We start from the raw sequence: 14,409 nt of genomic DNA on the forward strand, positions 1-14,409 counted from the left end.
TGGAGTAGAAAAAAAATGTGGTAAATCATTATTTGGGGAAATGTTAGGTTTTAAAGAAATAACTAAATTTCCCAGAGGGGTGATTGAGAAGTACTGCCAGGTAGCATAGCGAAGAGATTGCTAGACTTGGAGTTTGGGCGATTTGGTTATAAATCCTTCTTCTGGTACTGTGTGAGCATGGACAAGTAATCACCTCTTTGAACTTCATCTCCCCATTGATAAAAGGTGGATAATATGTGGAGTTGTTTTTGGTTGTGAGGCTCAAATAAATAATATATGTAGAGCACTCTGCAAAATTTAAAGTGCCATACAACTCTTTTTTTTCTAGACGATGCAATAGATAAGAGGACCAGGCCTGAAGTCAGGAAGATCTGAATTCAAATCCAGCCTCAGATACTTGCTAATTGTATGACCCTGGGCAAATCACTTAACTTCTGTTTGCCTTAGTTCCTCATCTGTAAATTGGACACACTAGAAAAGGAAATGGCAAACCATTCCATTGTCTTTGTCATGGAATCATATACAGTCAGACACGTGAACAACAAAATGCCTTTTTTTTTTTTTTTTTTTTTTTTTTTGAGAGCAGCTGGGTGGCACAGTGAAGAGAGTGCTGGGCCTGAAATCAGGAAGATTCATCCTTGTGAGTTAAAATCCAGCCTCAGACACTTATTAGCTGTGTGACCCTGGGCAAATCACTTAACCCCTGTTTGCCTCAGTTCCTCATCTGTAAAATGAGCTGGTGAAGGAAATGGAAGACCACTCTAGTATCCTTGCCAAGAAAACCTCAAATGGGGTCCTGAAGAGTTGGATACAGCTGATTGACTAAATAACAGCTAAATAAATATGAAGCATAACAAAACTACCTTCTCACACAAACCTTATTAAGTTCTGGAAAACACACACCTTATAACAAAGCATTAATTCTGATAACGGTTTTTTTTAATAGGCAGTTGGGGTTAAGTGACTTGCCCAGGGTCACACAGCTAGTAAGTGTCAAGTGTTTGGTCTTAGGCTGGATTTGAACTCAGGTCCTCCATACTGATTTCTCAAAAGTAAGAAAGTTCTTGCTTTATTGAAATAGGATTATTCAGATTCCTGTGTTTCTACTTGTGCTGTTATCTTTATGTCTGATTGGTTAACTGCCACTCATCTCCTGGTTAGTGATTGTTCAGTGCCACCTATTCAACATTTCTGCCTTGCTGTTAGCTCAGTCTCAGTTTGAGCACCCTAAAACAAAAAATGGGGATCATGTTAATGGTAGTTTTTATAAAGGAGCATAGATTATGTTGATTTGAGTTTTGTTGTGAATGTAAGCTATGTTGGTAAACTTGTCTACTTTAATGTTTTTAGGGTATTCAAGCTCAAACCGTAGCAAATTTCTTTCTTGCCTTTGAAGCTCAGCTCTCAATAATTCCTGTTATAAACAAGGTAATTCCAAGAAGTACTGTGTAATTATATTTGTTTTTAAAATAACTGATGGGCTTATTAATGAGAGAGTTTCTCGTCCTCTCTCTTCCTAAGGAGTATAGTTTAAATGAAAATGAATTGCCTATAGTTAGTTAACAGGTATTTTATGTATTGCTTTCTAGGTGCACATACTGTACTAGGCACTGTATTGTATAAAAGAAGTATAAAATCTGATAGGAGAGATAAGACTAAAATGCTTTCATTGATCCCTTAATATATGTAGAATTCCTCGAATTAGAAGGGATGTTACCCATACATACATTAGAAAATAAAGTGCTAAATTATGTGCTTTTGAGCACTTTGTTTTGTTTTAATCTCAAAATTAGGAAATGGGATAACCTCCTTACATTATAAATCTAAAATGTAAAATTATGTGTGTTTGTTTTAATATGGAGGATAAGTTTGAAAAAGAATGGATTGTAAATTCCATTTGACAGAGTAGGTATAGTTGTGGAATCTGGAAAAACTATTTGCATTTTAATGATGGAACATAATAGATGCTCAGATGTTTACTAACATTTTTGTTGCCCTTATAAAAGCTTATCCTCCAGAAGGAGGTTTAAGATGTAGTAAATGTGGAGAAAAATTGATAGGAGTTTATAACAGGAGAAGTTAGGAAAGTTCCATTTGAGTAAATCCAGAAAGGTTTCATGGAGAAAGTGGATTTTGGATAAGGTTTGAAGAGATTTTGGCTTTTTAAAATGAAGTACTTAGGGATGGGAGTGGGAAAATTAGATGCCTGATAATTAAAAAGTAAAATGTAATTTAAAAAAGAAATATAGTACCTCATTAATTTTTATTCTATTAATTTGGAATTTGGTAATGTAGAAATTTTATTGCTAGAAGGTTGTCCACTAAATAGTCTTTTTAGTAATAGCAATCTAAGAAGGTGGCATAATTAGGTATAGAGGGTGCATTCTACATTGGTGTTAAGGTAATCATACCAGTGAAAACACTGATCTTTTGAAATGTTTGAAGAGTTAATTTGTAAACATTATGTAAATGTTACTAGTGCTTAATTTGGACTCAGTAATAGTTTGTGTTAAAGTATTAATTTGCATAATCAGTGGAATACAACGTACTTTGAAATTTGAGTTTGGAAGGAAAGGTAGAACATTTAAACTCTAAAAATCTCCCTGAACATACATCTATAAGTATGTTTTTGTTTTAGCATATTGAGATTTAACATTAATGTTTTATAGATAGATCTGAAGAATGCAGACCCTGAAAGGGTTGAAAAACAAATTGAAAAGATGTTTGACATCCCCAGTGATGAATGTATTAAGGTAATCTATTTGTGCTCTTTCATTTGCACTTTTATACCCATGGGGTAAAGTGGGCATGATTTTAACTTAATTATCATTGATGTCAGGAAAAATAGGTTCTGTTTTCATAAATTCAGTGGGATATTCACATTTTTGGAGACAAGTTGAATATTTGACCCATTGTTGACTTTCCATGTTATCCTGACCAAATTATTGAGTCACTATCTGATGATGTGGTATAGTAAAAAGAATACTTTGACCTGATCAGAAGATTTAGGTTCAATTGTTGCTCATAGTTAAGGTTGTTTGACCTCGAGGCAGTCATATAACCTCTCTGAGTCTTTCTGCATCTATAACTTAATTGGCAGATTTGTTGTGGAGAAAGTGATTTGTTAAAGTATTAAATGAATATGAGTAGTTGTTAAAGAAGGTATTTTTCCAAATATAGGGCACCCACAATTTTACAACTCTTTGAAAAGAAAACGTATGTCTATATACATCCATGCATTGGAAAAACAACAGAAATGATGAGCTGTACTCACATTTTATTCAAACCAAAGTTATGTTGGAAAGTACATTCTGATGGTGGCAAAGAACTGGGAATTGCAGGGATGCCTGTCAGTTGGGGAATAGTTAAACAAATTGTGGTATATGTTTATGATGGACTATTACTCTAAGAAATAATGAGCTCTTAATGATTTTAGAAAAGCATGGAGCAGGGGTGGGGAACCTGTGGCCTCAACACCACATGTGGCCCTCTAGTTCCTCAAGTGCAGCCCTTTGACTGAATCTAAATTTCACAGAACAAATCCCCTTAATGAAAAGATTTGTTCTGTAAAACTTGGACTCAGTTAAAAGGCCACACCCAAGGACCTAGAAGGCCACATGTGGCCTTGAGGCTGCAGGTTCCCCACCCCTGGGCCGTGGAGAGACCTTCTGGAAATAATGAAGAGCAAAATGGGCAGAACCAAGAGAACATTGTATACAGTAACGGCAATACTATTTTAAGAACAACTTTTTATGACCCAGTCATTCTATTACAAATACCCAAATTGACTGCAGAGATCCTATGAAGAAAGATGCTATTCAAATACACACATGTATAGGTATGTCTGTATGTGTACACACAGACATACAAACACATATACAGATTTGTGTGTAATGGATAGCCATCTCAAAGTTTTGGGGAGGGGTGGGGAATAAAGTTAGGTGATAACTTTGTTGTATATTTGAAAGAAATAGTAAGTTGTGTATATAATGGACCTGCAATTCCAGGTGCAATCCTTTATTTTTCTATCCCACTTTTTTATGGAAATGCTTGTTTTATTTCTTAAGTTCAGAATAAAATAAATTTTTTAAAAAAGAAAAAAATTTAAATAATTTTGTTGTATATTTGAAAGGAATAGCAATTTGTGCATAGTAGATTTGCAGTTTCATGTACAGTTGTCTTTTTAATTGTACTAATGTTACGGACGTACATGTTTTATTCCATATGGTAAAAATGAAATTTAAACAGAGGAAAAAAAAGAGATATACCTTAAAAAAAAGAAGTATATTCTGTGTTCCTATCCATGCCATATTTTCTAGTGATTTAGTCAGGATTATTTGGCTTGTATCTAAAAACCTTTTAAACATTGAATTGAATACTTAATAACTTAAAAGAATCTGTGGTTTTGATGTGGAGAATCATGATTTTATTAGTGCACATCAGCAGTCCACACCTGATGGGCAACTTTTATCTATGTCCTGTAAATTTTCTTCAGGGAGTCCTGGCTTCAGGGCTTAGTCTATATTTTCTGACATTGTTTGGGTACTAAAGCAGCCTTTGGTCTATACCAGTTAACATTTGCTCTTGCTAGTTAACTAGTCTACTTTTCCAGTTACACATTTCTTATGTCTTTTACACCTTTTTGTTTGTATAATTCATTATTTGTAATATCCTGCTTTGTTATTTGCATTTTGAATGACCTGCAATTTTGATTGGTCAGAGCTTCTGGAATTCATTATTTTCAGACTGATAGCATCATAGGAAAAATATTGGTATTAAATTATGGGGTTTTCTTTTTGGGAGAAACTTGTGGTCATTTAAGGTGCCAGCCAATTTCCTGAATGTATTTTGGCACAATCTTACTCCTATTCAATTCTAGGCCTGCTTCAGTGTCTATGTGTTTAAAAAATTGTATGTACTGATGAACCAGCTCTATGAACTTCCTATCAAATGGCTTATCACTGCATGGAAAATTTGCATTCTTATTCCACTTATTTTTTTTCCTGTGGATTGTTAAATTGAACTCAAGTAATTTTAGATCTCATTTAGAAAGCTCAAAAAGGCAATATTCAGATGGCTTAATTGAATTAGTGCAGTGTCACCTGCAGATGGCGCTTAGAAAACCTTACTATATGTAATGAAGCTTTTTTTTTTTTTAAATTTTGTGATGTACAGTACCCATGACAATCTCTAGCACAGGTATGGATCTCCTTGTATGCCTCCCTAGATCCTGATCATTATGTTCATTAAATTTTCACTGTTGCCTCTATCAGAGTATCTTGTACAATCTTAACTTGGCATGTGATACACCTAATTGGAGGAGAGCATTTAAGGATGCCGTTTGTTTCTACCAAAATAAATTTTTTTTATAGTCAACAAGCATAGTCGATTCTTATATTCTCTTTCTCTTCAGTTAAGTGCCTAAAAAGATGAGGTCTTCTATATAGTATCATTTGTGAAAGATTATCTCCTTATGTTTTCATCAAAAATGGCCTAAATATGTGAATAAATTATTCTTACAAAGATTTGAGTTGGTACTTATTGTTATCCTCTCCATTATTTAAAAAAAAATTGTGTGATTTTTTTTTTTTATCTTGTCCTCTTTGAGGGAGCTTTAGAATTGATTGTCTTGAAGCCCTCACACTTTCATTCCCTCTAGCACAAGCTTCTGTGATGCATACTTGGTCTGATCCAGCTTTTTTTCTGATATTTCTTTAATGCCATTTCTACCTACATATATAGCACATTAGAGTCTTTGAAGTTAAGAATGCAAATGTGGTAGTTCTACTGTCATTGATGGGAAAATATTGCATTGTATAAATCTTTATTAGTTCTTCACATTTTCTTTTGTCATCCAAATTTTATAATTAAATGTTCTTAGGATGAACTAACTCCACTGTATTTCAGATTATATATTTTATATAGATTATTTTTCTTCCACTGTTTCTCATAAAGAGCTGATATTACTCGTAATCATTCTTTGTAAGCTTTTACAAATAAGCTGCATATTCTATCAGATGTCAAGAATTCAATAAGTAACAGCCATACAGTCATAGGTATTTTGTCTTATTTTTACTTTTTATATTCTTTAGATTTCTGCTAAACTAGGAACAAATATAGAAAGAGTACTTCAGGCTGTCATTGAAAGGATAGCTCCGTGAGTATTTGTTTTATCCTTTCTAAAAGAATGCTGCAGATTAATTGCTGACCTGTATTAGTAGAGGGAATTCCTTATACTGGTGAAATCATAAGTCCAGTCCTTTTTTAAGCATATTTTTTATTGTATACATATACATGTGTATATATATAATGGAGTTTTTATTTTTATTTTCATGTTTCATAGACCAAAAGTGAGTCGAGAAAATCCCCTGAAGGCTTTAGTGTTTGATTCTACCTTTGACCAGTATAGAGGAGTGATAGCTAATGTAGCACTGTTTGATGGAGTTGTTTCCAAAGGAGATAAGATTGTATCTGCTTATACACAGAAGACTTATGAAGTTAATGAAGTTGGAATTCTGAGCCCAGATGAACAACGAACTCAGAAACTGTAAGTAACTAGTGCTGCAGATAGTTTTAATTTTTTTGTCTGTAAAAATAACTGAATTTTCAGTATAAAACCTTTTATTGATTACTTTATTTTTGTGATAGAGTGTTTAAAATGTTTTTAAAGTTAAGCTGGAATATTTCGAGAAATTCTTAGTTTAAAGTCAGCTTAATGTAGTCCCATTGAGTTACAGTGAAGAGACTGAGGCTGTAGTAGAATTTTGTATTTTATAAATTGACCTTTTAAAAACTCCTCATATAATGAAAAATGTTGGGAGTGGGTTGGATGGATGATCTCTTTAAAACTTTGCCTCTCAGCTATTAATGCTGATTCTATAGCTAATAATTTCCCAGAAAGCATTTTAACTGTATTTATAGAAATGTCTCAAATTATTCCAATGTCATTCCTTATTATAAATACAAGAATTTTTCATTATTGAGGATCATTACAGTGTTTTTTATTATATATAAGCCCCGGACATATCTAGGAACTTGCCTTTTTTCTTCCTTTTTTTGACCAAATCTGTGGCATTTTGTTTTGTCAGTTTGCTTCCTTCTTCTATAAGTCATGTATATGAAAAGAAAAATTGGGGCTAGTTGTGATTTTTTTTTTTTTTACTATACTTAACGTGCAACATTATTAGTTCCCAGTAGAGAGAAGCAGTATAGTGTGTTGGATTAAATGGTCAAATGCTGGGCTTAGAGTTAGGAACACCGGGGTTCAAATCTTGACTCTGACACTGAATAGTAACTTGGAAAAATTACTTAGCCCTGTGTGCCTCAGTCAGCACTTCAGGAGTTATTTCATAAGTCATGGTGGATTTTCTCTCTCCTTGATGGGAGTTTCATTATTTTTATATTCTGGAAGGGGAGAGGTCAGTGTCACAAGTCATCTTCACAGTTATTCTCAGTATCTTAGATATTCTTTTCTCATTTGGAAAGAGGAAGCCGTGGAATTATTGAGAGGTATGAAAATTGATCTTAAGGGCTTTTGCCCAGTTGGTGACTTCTTTATATGGACATACTTCAGACTTTGAGAATCAAGCCATTGATTATTTTCAAAAAGAAAAGGTTTGGGTTTGAAATAAGATGGTTTTTGTGTGATAGACGACCTAATGGTTATAAAACTTGAAACAAACAATATTATTTCCACATAACACTAATTTTATTTAGATATGCAGGACAGGTGGGCTATCTGATTGCTGGGATGAAAGATGTCACTGAAGCACAAATAGGAGATACATTATATTTGCATAAACAACCAGTGGAACCCTTGCCTGGGTTTAAGTCAGCGAAACCAATGGTTTTTGCAGGTGAGGAGTTCACAAGTTAAAAAAATTAGCACAATTTTTTTTATTCCCACTATATACTATGCAGCAAGAATAATTATAACAGATTTCATTAGTACAGTATCCAGTTATGCTATGAACTATTCATTTTAAGTTAATACCATTATTTGAGCAGATTTTTGTTCTACCTAATGAAATATCTTAAGATTTAAGTAGTTTTTAAAGAGATTAAATCCACAGTGGTTTTTAAACTTTCATCATCAAAAAGTGTTACCTAAATTATCCCAATAAATACATTCTGAAGTGCTGAAAGCTCTACTAATTTTAATTCAGCTCTTGTTTTAAAGAAATGAATCCCTTATGATAGTATTTTAATCTCAGTCTTCCCCAGGTAATAAAAGTTGATTTGGTCTAGATCTGTGATTTCATTGGTATAGGAAACTCCTAGTATGGAAGCCCTTTTGCCAGTTTAAGTCTGTAACTACTGAATATTGTCATCTGGGGCACTGATAAGTTAGCTGACTTAAGAGGTCACTCAAAAGATAGGTATCAGAGAACTTTGGTCTTAAAACCAAGTCTTTCTGACTTCAAGGCCAGTTGGAGTCAGAATGCCTCAAAATAATTTTATTTAAATAATGCTTGCTCATAATAGAAATAGGCAGAATATCTTGTTATCAGAATAATATATCCTTACTGCTTTTTTTTGGTTTTGCTCATGAAGAGAAGCATAGGTATGAGATAATAATGTAAGATGTAGAATTTGTGTGTTTGTGCACATCTGTATCTTCAGAAAATTTTTTTTTTAACTTAAGATCTGAATATGTGTGCTTTGTTCTGGTAATTCTCTTTAAATGAAAGATTTAATGGAAGTCACTTGTGAAGAACTAATTGAGTCAGAGCAGGGCAACTTTACAGTTCCTCTCTACTGTTCCCTTTCCTACAAATAACATGCTGGAAATGGGCTATTTTTTTTATTTTTCAGACCAACAAAACACTTAACTGAGTAGTATTTCTGGAGCAGGGTTTGAGAGTTTCAAAGGCTTCCCTGCTAAGGTATAAGCCAGGGGTGGGGAGCCTGTGGCCTCAAGACCATATGTGGCCCTGTAAGGCCTCAAGTGCAGCCCTCTGACTGAATCCAAACTTCACAGAACAAATCCCCTTCATAAAAGGATTTGTTCTGTAAAACTTTGACTCAGTCAAAAGGCTGCACTTGAGGCCTAGAAGGCCACATGTGGCTTTGAGGCCTCAGGTTCCCCACTCCTGGAAGCTATTTGTCAAGTAAGATTAAGACAATCCTGATCTGTAAGCAAAACAGGTATTTCAGGATACTGTCAGTAAACTGGAGCAGTTGTCTGTTTCCATTTTGGGTAGTCTTTGGTGTAATCAAGAGTTAACTGTATTAGTTTTCACTATTTATAAACATAATGCACATTGCACTTGACAGTTTACAAAAAACTTCCTCACTACTGTTTATTAGAGACTGTTACAAATTCATTTGTTGTGGAATATCTTCTTTGTAATCTTTAAGAATTGTGGTTTGTTTTTATGATAATTCATTCCCAACTTTAATTTCCTCAGCATTGGTAAAAATATTTTAATTGTTAGGGGGAGAATGTTATATGATAGTTGAACAGCAGAATGCTAGTGACTAAAGTTAGAAAGACATCTAGCATAATTTTATTTACATACTTTTAGTCAGTGATTGAAGAATATTTGTGTCTAATGAAATATGGGGGAAAAGGTGATGATAAATTCTTAGGATTAATGTATGCAGCATTATATCTTATACTAAGAGGTAAAGCCTGTTAGTATGATCTGATATGGTAAATGAAATGTATTATCAAATATTTTCACAGGAATGTACCCCATAGACCAATCTGAATATAATAATTTGAAGAGTGCTATAGAAAAACTGACACTAAATGATTCCAGTGTAACAGTACATCGAGATAGTAGCCTTGCCTTGGGTGCTGGTTGGAGGTGAGATTCGTTATGCATTTATTTTTATTCAGAATTTTAATTGATTAAGCATTTATTAATCATTGACTATGTGCTCTGAGCTAAGTGAAGGAAGCACCAGGAATACAAAGACGAAAGATGCCCTGCCTTTAAGAAACTTAGGTTCTATAAGAGGAGATATGTACATATATCGCATACATAATAAATACACGGTAATTTTGTGGGGAGGTACTAACAGAAACAGCCTCCTATAGGAGGTGGCTTCTAAACCGACATTTTGAAATTTGGCATTCTTAAAGACAACAGTGTGGAAGGAGTGCATTTCTCTCCCACACATGGTTGACAAAACTGCAGAGATATGGAATTGGGAGATGGAATAGTTCTGTGTGAGAAACGGTAAGAAGGCCACTTAGACTGTGCTAAAGAATAGGTAAAGGAGGGTACTTTGTAAAAAGCTGTAAAGTTGGGTTCGAGCCAGGTTGTATAATTCTTTAAATGCCAAATTTAGGGGTTTATATTTGATTCTAGGTCACAGGGAGCCTAGAGTTTAATAAGTCTGCGGAATGACAACATAACACATGTTTGCTTTAGGAATGTCCTTAGCAGCTAGGTGGATGATGGATGAGAGGGAAGAGATTAGAGGCAGGGAGATTAATTAGAAGGATGTTGGAATAGTTCAGGGAGGGTGAAAAGGATCTGAAACAAAAGTAGTGTCCATATGAGTGGAGATAAAGGAATAGACAAAAAGATGTTCTAGAGAGAGAAATTATGAGATTTGGCAACTAATTGAATTCGTGGGATAAGTTGTATATATTGATTGTATTTTTTAAAATGTTTTAAAGTAATATCACTCAAAACAAGTGTTAAGGCATATACAATTGGAAGACCATAATTTTATTTTATTTTATTTTTTTCTAGGTTGGGGTTTCTTGGCCTTCTACATATGGAAGTTTTTAATCAACGGTTGGAACAAGAATATAATGCTTCTGTTATTTTGACTACACCTACTGTCCCTTATAAAGCTGTTCTTTCATCAGCAAAGTTAATAAAGGTACTTAAAATTTATAATCCTGAAACTAATAGTACTTCTGTGACCAGTATGGTTATATATTCTGCATTGTAATAGTTGGAGATGTAAAGTCAATTTTGAATTTTAACTTATGAAGAGCAAATTCGCTTTATTTTCCTTTTCAGTAAAATAAAGAATAGGAACAATTACTTTACAGAACTCTATCACATTACTAGTAATTATGGAAGAGCAAAATTCCAAGAATTCTTCTTCCTAACAGTTTAATATAGGCCTTATCTTAACTTTTAAAATAATTCCATGTATTACATAAAAGTATTCTTCATTGAAGTCTTTCACTGGGAAAAAATGTAGATTTGCCTAGAAAAACGGTGTTGTTCTAAGTGGAACTAGTAATTGAAAATAAAAATTAAGAATTTTTTTTGGCCAAGATTTATTGCTTTTGTAAAAAGTGAAAAACATGGCAGAGAACATTAATTTTTGGAGTCAACAGTATAAGCAATATGTTCCTTCTGAATTGCGATCTTTTTCTTTTGAGCAAATTTTATTTTGTAGTCTATAAAAGATGTACATTTGCCTTAAATTCTAGCAGTGGCTGAATGATTCGCCTCCAAATCAGGAAAACCTTGGTTCATTGATACATACTGAATATATTATCATGGTTGACTCAAGTTCTTAAGAGGTCAGGCCTCTTGCTCAGATTTTAACACAGACTAATTATTTGTTTGCATTGATGGAGGATATATCTGAACAGTAGTTCAGTCATCAAGCATTTATTGTCTGCTTATGTGTCAGGCACTTACTGTCTACTTATATGCCAGTTGTTTGGGATACAAAAACAGAAGTGTGATATAATCCCTGACTTCAAGGAGCTTATATTCCAGAGGGATAACTGCATATCCATAGCACAGTAAATACAGGTAAATAAAAGATGCTTTTAGAAATGAAGTGTTTAACTAAGGAAATCAGGAGAGGCTTCTTGTCAGTGCTATTATTAGACCTTATCATTAAAGGAAGCTAGAGTTCAAGAGGTAAAAAGTGGGAGAAAGTTTCAGAGTTAGGGACAGTCTGTACAAAGAAAGAGAGATAGGAAATGTAATATGTACAGGGAGCAGCATGCAGCTAATTTGATGGGGATTTAGAGTATATGAGGATAGTGTGTATATATAAAGCATAGTGTAATCAGTCTGAAAAAATAGGCTCAAACCAGATTGTAAAAGGGTTTTACGTGCCAAACAGTATAGTTGATATTTTGTCTTAGAGCTACAGGTAGCAACTGAAGTTTATAGATTTTAAAAGACATTAATTCGCCACATTATACATCTGGACTGGGGAGGGGGAAACACATTTGCCTTACTATTAAATTAGGTTGAGAATCATTTGCATGATTATTATAGGGGGCAAGTTAAATTTTATATCATAATACACTTTGCTTTTCATTTTTTATACATAGAAGGCATGAATAGTTGGTACTTTCAAAATATTTGTGTGGACACATACGTAAGTATATATACATATATATGTTATATGTGGGTATCATCAATAATGAGTTATCAACTTAAGTGATTATAAATTTGGGATTTAGTGTTGAGTAATAAGCAAAGCAGACAACCAGTATTTCAAGAATCCTAAGATCATGGCTCTATAAGTGATCCTCTAGACTAAGTTCTACATTTGACAGTGGGAAAACTGACTTACAGAGGTTAAGTAATTGGTTCTATGTCACACAGGTAGTAAATAAATTGCACACCAGGATTCAAGTCTAGCATTCATTTTATTCCAAGTTACTTCAGATTCTAATAAAGAATGCAAAATTTTGAGAAATAAATTATGAGACTACTTTGGAAATATTTGTAAGTCATTGATTTTCTCCATTTTCAGGAATATAGAGAAAAGGAAATTACAATCATCAACCCTGCCCAGTTTCCTGATAAGTCAAAAGTAACAAAATATTTGGAGCCGGTTGTTTTGGGTACCATTATAACACCACATGAATACACTGGAAAAATAATGACACTTTGCCTGGTATACACATAATACAATTAAGTGCTTAACTCTATAACTTCACCTGATTTCTTGCCTCACTCCAGAACAGTACTGTATCATTTTAAATTAAACATGATCATATTTTTAAAAGAATGCACATCTAAAATTAATGTTTTCATTTGCTATATGATAGTACAAGATTTGCTCATAAATTTAGTGATTGAAAACTTTGGAAGCAAATGTGACATAAAGTATTAGCAACTTTGTTCTAATAGAATTATTGTTATTATTCAGATAGTGTAATATAATGGAGAAAGCATTGGACTTGGAGTTTGGAAGATCGAAGTTTAAATCCTACTTCTTTGACATTTACTAACTGTGATTCTGGGCAAATCACTTAGCTTTTCTGGGTCTAAGCTTCTTCATCTATAAAATTAGGTTTATATATAAAATGTAAAACTGTGTCATAGAGTTGTGGGGTTCAACTGATTTTATAGATGTGAAGTTTATTGTAAAACTTAAAGTGCTTTGTAAATGTCAGTAATTACTTGATCTAACTGCATGTATAGTTAACCTGACTATGATTGTTTTTGAGGTATGAGTGATATCTGTTACCTTCATTCTGCACATCAACTCAAGGCTGTTACCCCTCACACTAGAACCAGAAACTTGAGAGGTACACAGGCATATAAGAATTAAAAGAAAACAATGACAGTAAACTTCTGACTTCTGTAAAAAGCAGAAATGAGGAAAATAGATTTTAGTAATGAAAGTATTAGATATTAAGGCCACATGGAATATGGTGAGATTAAACCTAGATATTAGCTTTAGCACTAGTAAAGATGAGTTTTATTGAAGAGTAGAGACCAACCAGGGTTAAGGCAAGTTTAAAATAAAAATGACAGCTCTCACCAAAGCCAAAAGAAGGTAAGAACTTTATTCACAGTAAACTGTTTACATTCTCCCCTCCCCTCCCCCTTCCTATTTCCCCAGTAAAGTTCCTCTTGAAAAATCCCAACCTTGTCCTGGTTTAGTGCTGAGCTAGGTGACATAGTGGATAAAGTACTGGACTTGAGGGTCAGGAAGATATAAATTTGAATCCTATAAGAAACTTAAAACCTGTGTGACCATGGACAAGTAATTTAACTTCAGTATGCCTCAGTTCCCATATATGTAAAATGAGGGGATTGGACTCATTGGCCTATATGTCTCCTAATTCTAAACATGTAATCTTAAGACTTTGGAATCAGGAACACCTGAATTTAAATCCTGCCCTCATGCTTTTACTACCTCTGTACTGGGCAGATCACTTACCCTGTCTGAGCTATTTCTGAATCTAAAATGTAGATGAGAAAGGCACCTTACTTTCCTGGGTTCTTAAGTGTAAAGCGCTTTACAGACTTTCTGACTACTACGTACATAATTATTATTATTACATATATTTTTGTTTCTTTAAATATTTACCAATTGCATTTTAAAAAGTATTTAACTTTTTTTTTTGGCTTTTTGGTGAGGCAGTCGGGGTTAAGTGACTTGCTCAGGGTCACACAGCTGGTAAATGTCAAGTGTCTGAGGCTGGATTTGAACTCAGGTCCTCCTGACTCC

The 14,409-nt window shown here is 33.7% G+C and overlaps 1 protein-coding gene across 2 annotated transcripts in view; it reads left to right on the top strand.

Moving 5' to 3' along the window:
* Window positions 1-14,409, top strand: part of GUF1 (GUF1 homolog, GTPase) — a 31,178-nt gene that overhangs the window by 2,613 nt on the left and 14,156 nt on the right. Inside the window, exons 5-12 of one of the 2 annotated variants that reach the window (XM_027836069.1) lie at window positions 1,351-1,428; window positions 2,670-2,753; window positions 6,093-6,157; window positions 6,344-6,547; window positions 7,717-7,856; window positions 9,689-9,812; window positions 10,710-10,842; window positions 12,700-12,843. In XM_027836069.1, the coding sequence (XP_027691870.1) occupies window positions 1,351-1,428; window positions 2,670-2,753; window positions 6,093-6,157; window positions 6,344-6,547; window positions 7,717-7,856; window positions 9,689-9,812; window positions 10,710-10,842; window positions 12,700-12,843 (972 nt within the window). The remainder of the gene's footprint in view (window positions 1-1,350; window positions 1,429-2,669; window positions 2,754-6,092; window positions 6,158-6,343; window positions 6,548-7,716; window positions 7,857-9,688; window positions 9,813-10,709; window positions 10,843-12,699; window positions 12,844-14,409) is intronic. The other variant, XM_027836070.1, reaches the window with a different exon arrangement.

Source organism: Vombatus ursinus, unplaced genomic scaffold (assembly GCF_900497805.2).
Source record: "Vombatus ursinus unplaced genomic scaffold, bare-nosed wombat genome assembly UNPS02014818.1, whole genome shotgun sequence".
Taxonomy (NCBI): domain Eukaryota; kingdom Metazoa; phylum Chordata; class Mammalia; order Diprotodontia; family Vombatidae; genus Vombatus; species Vombatus ursinus.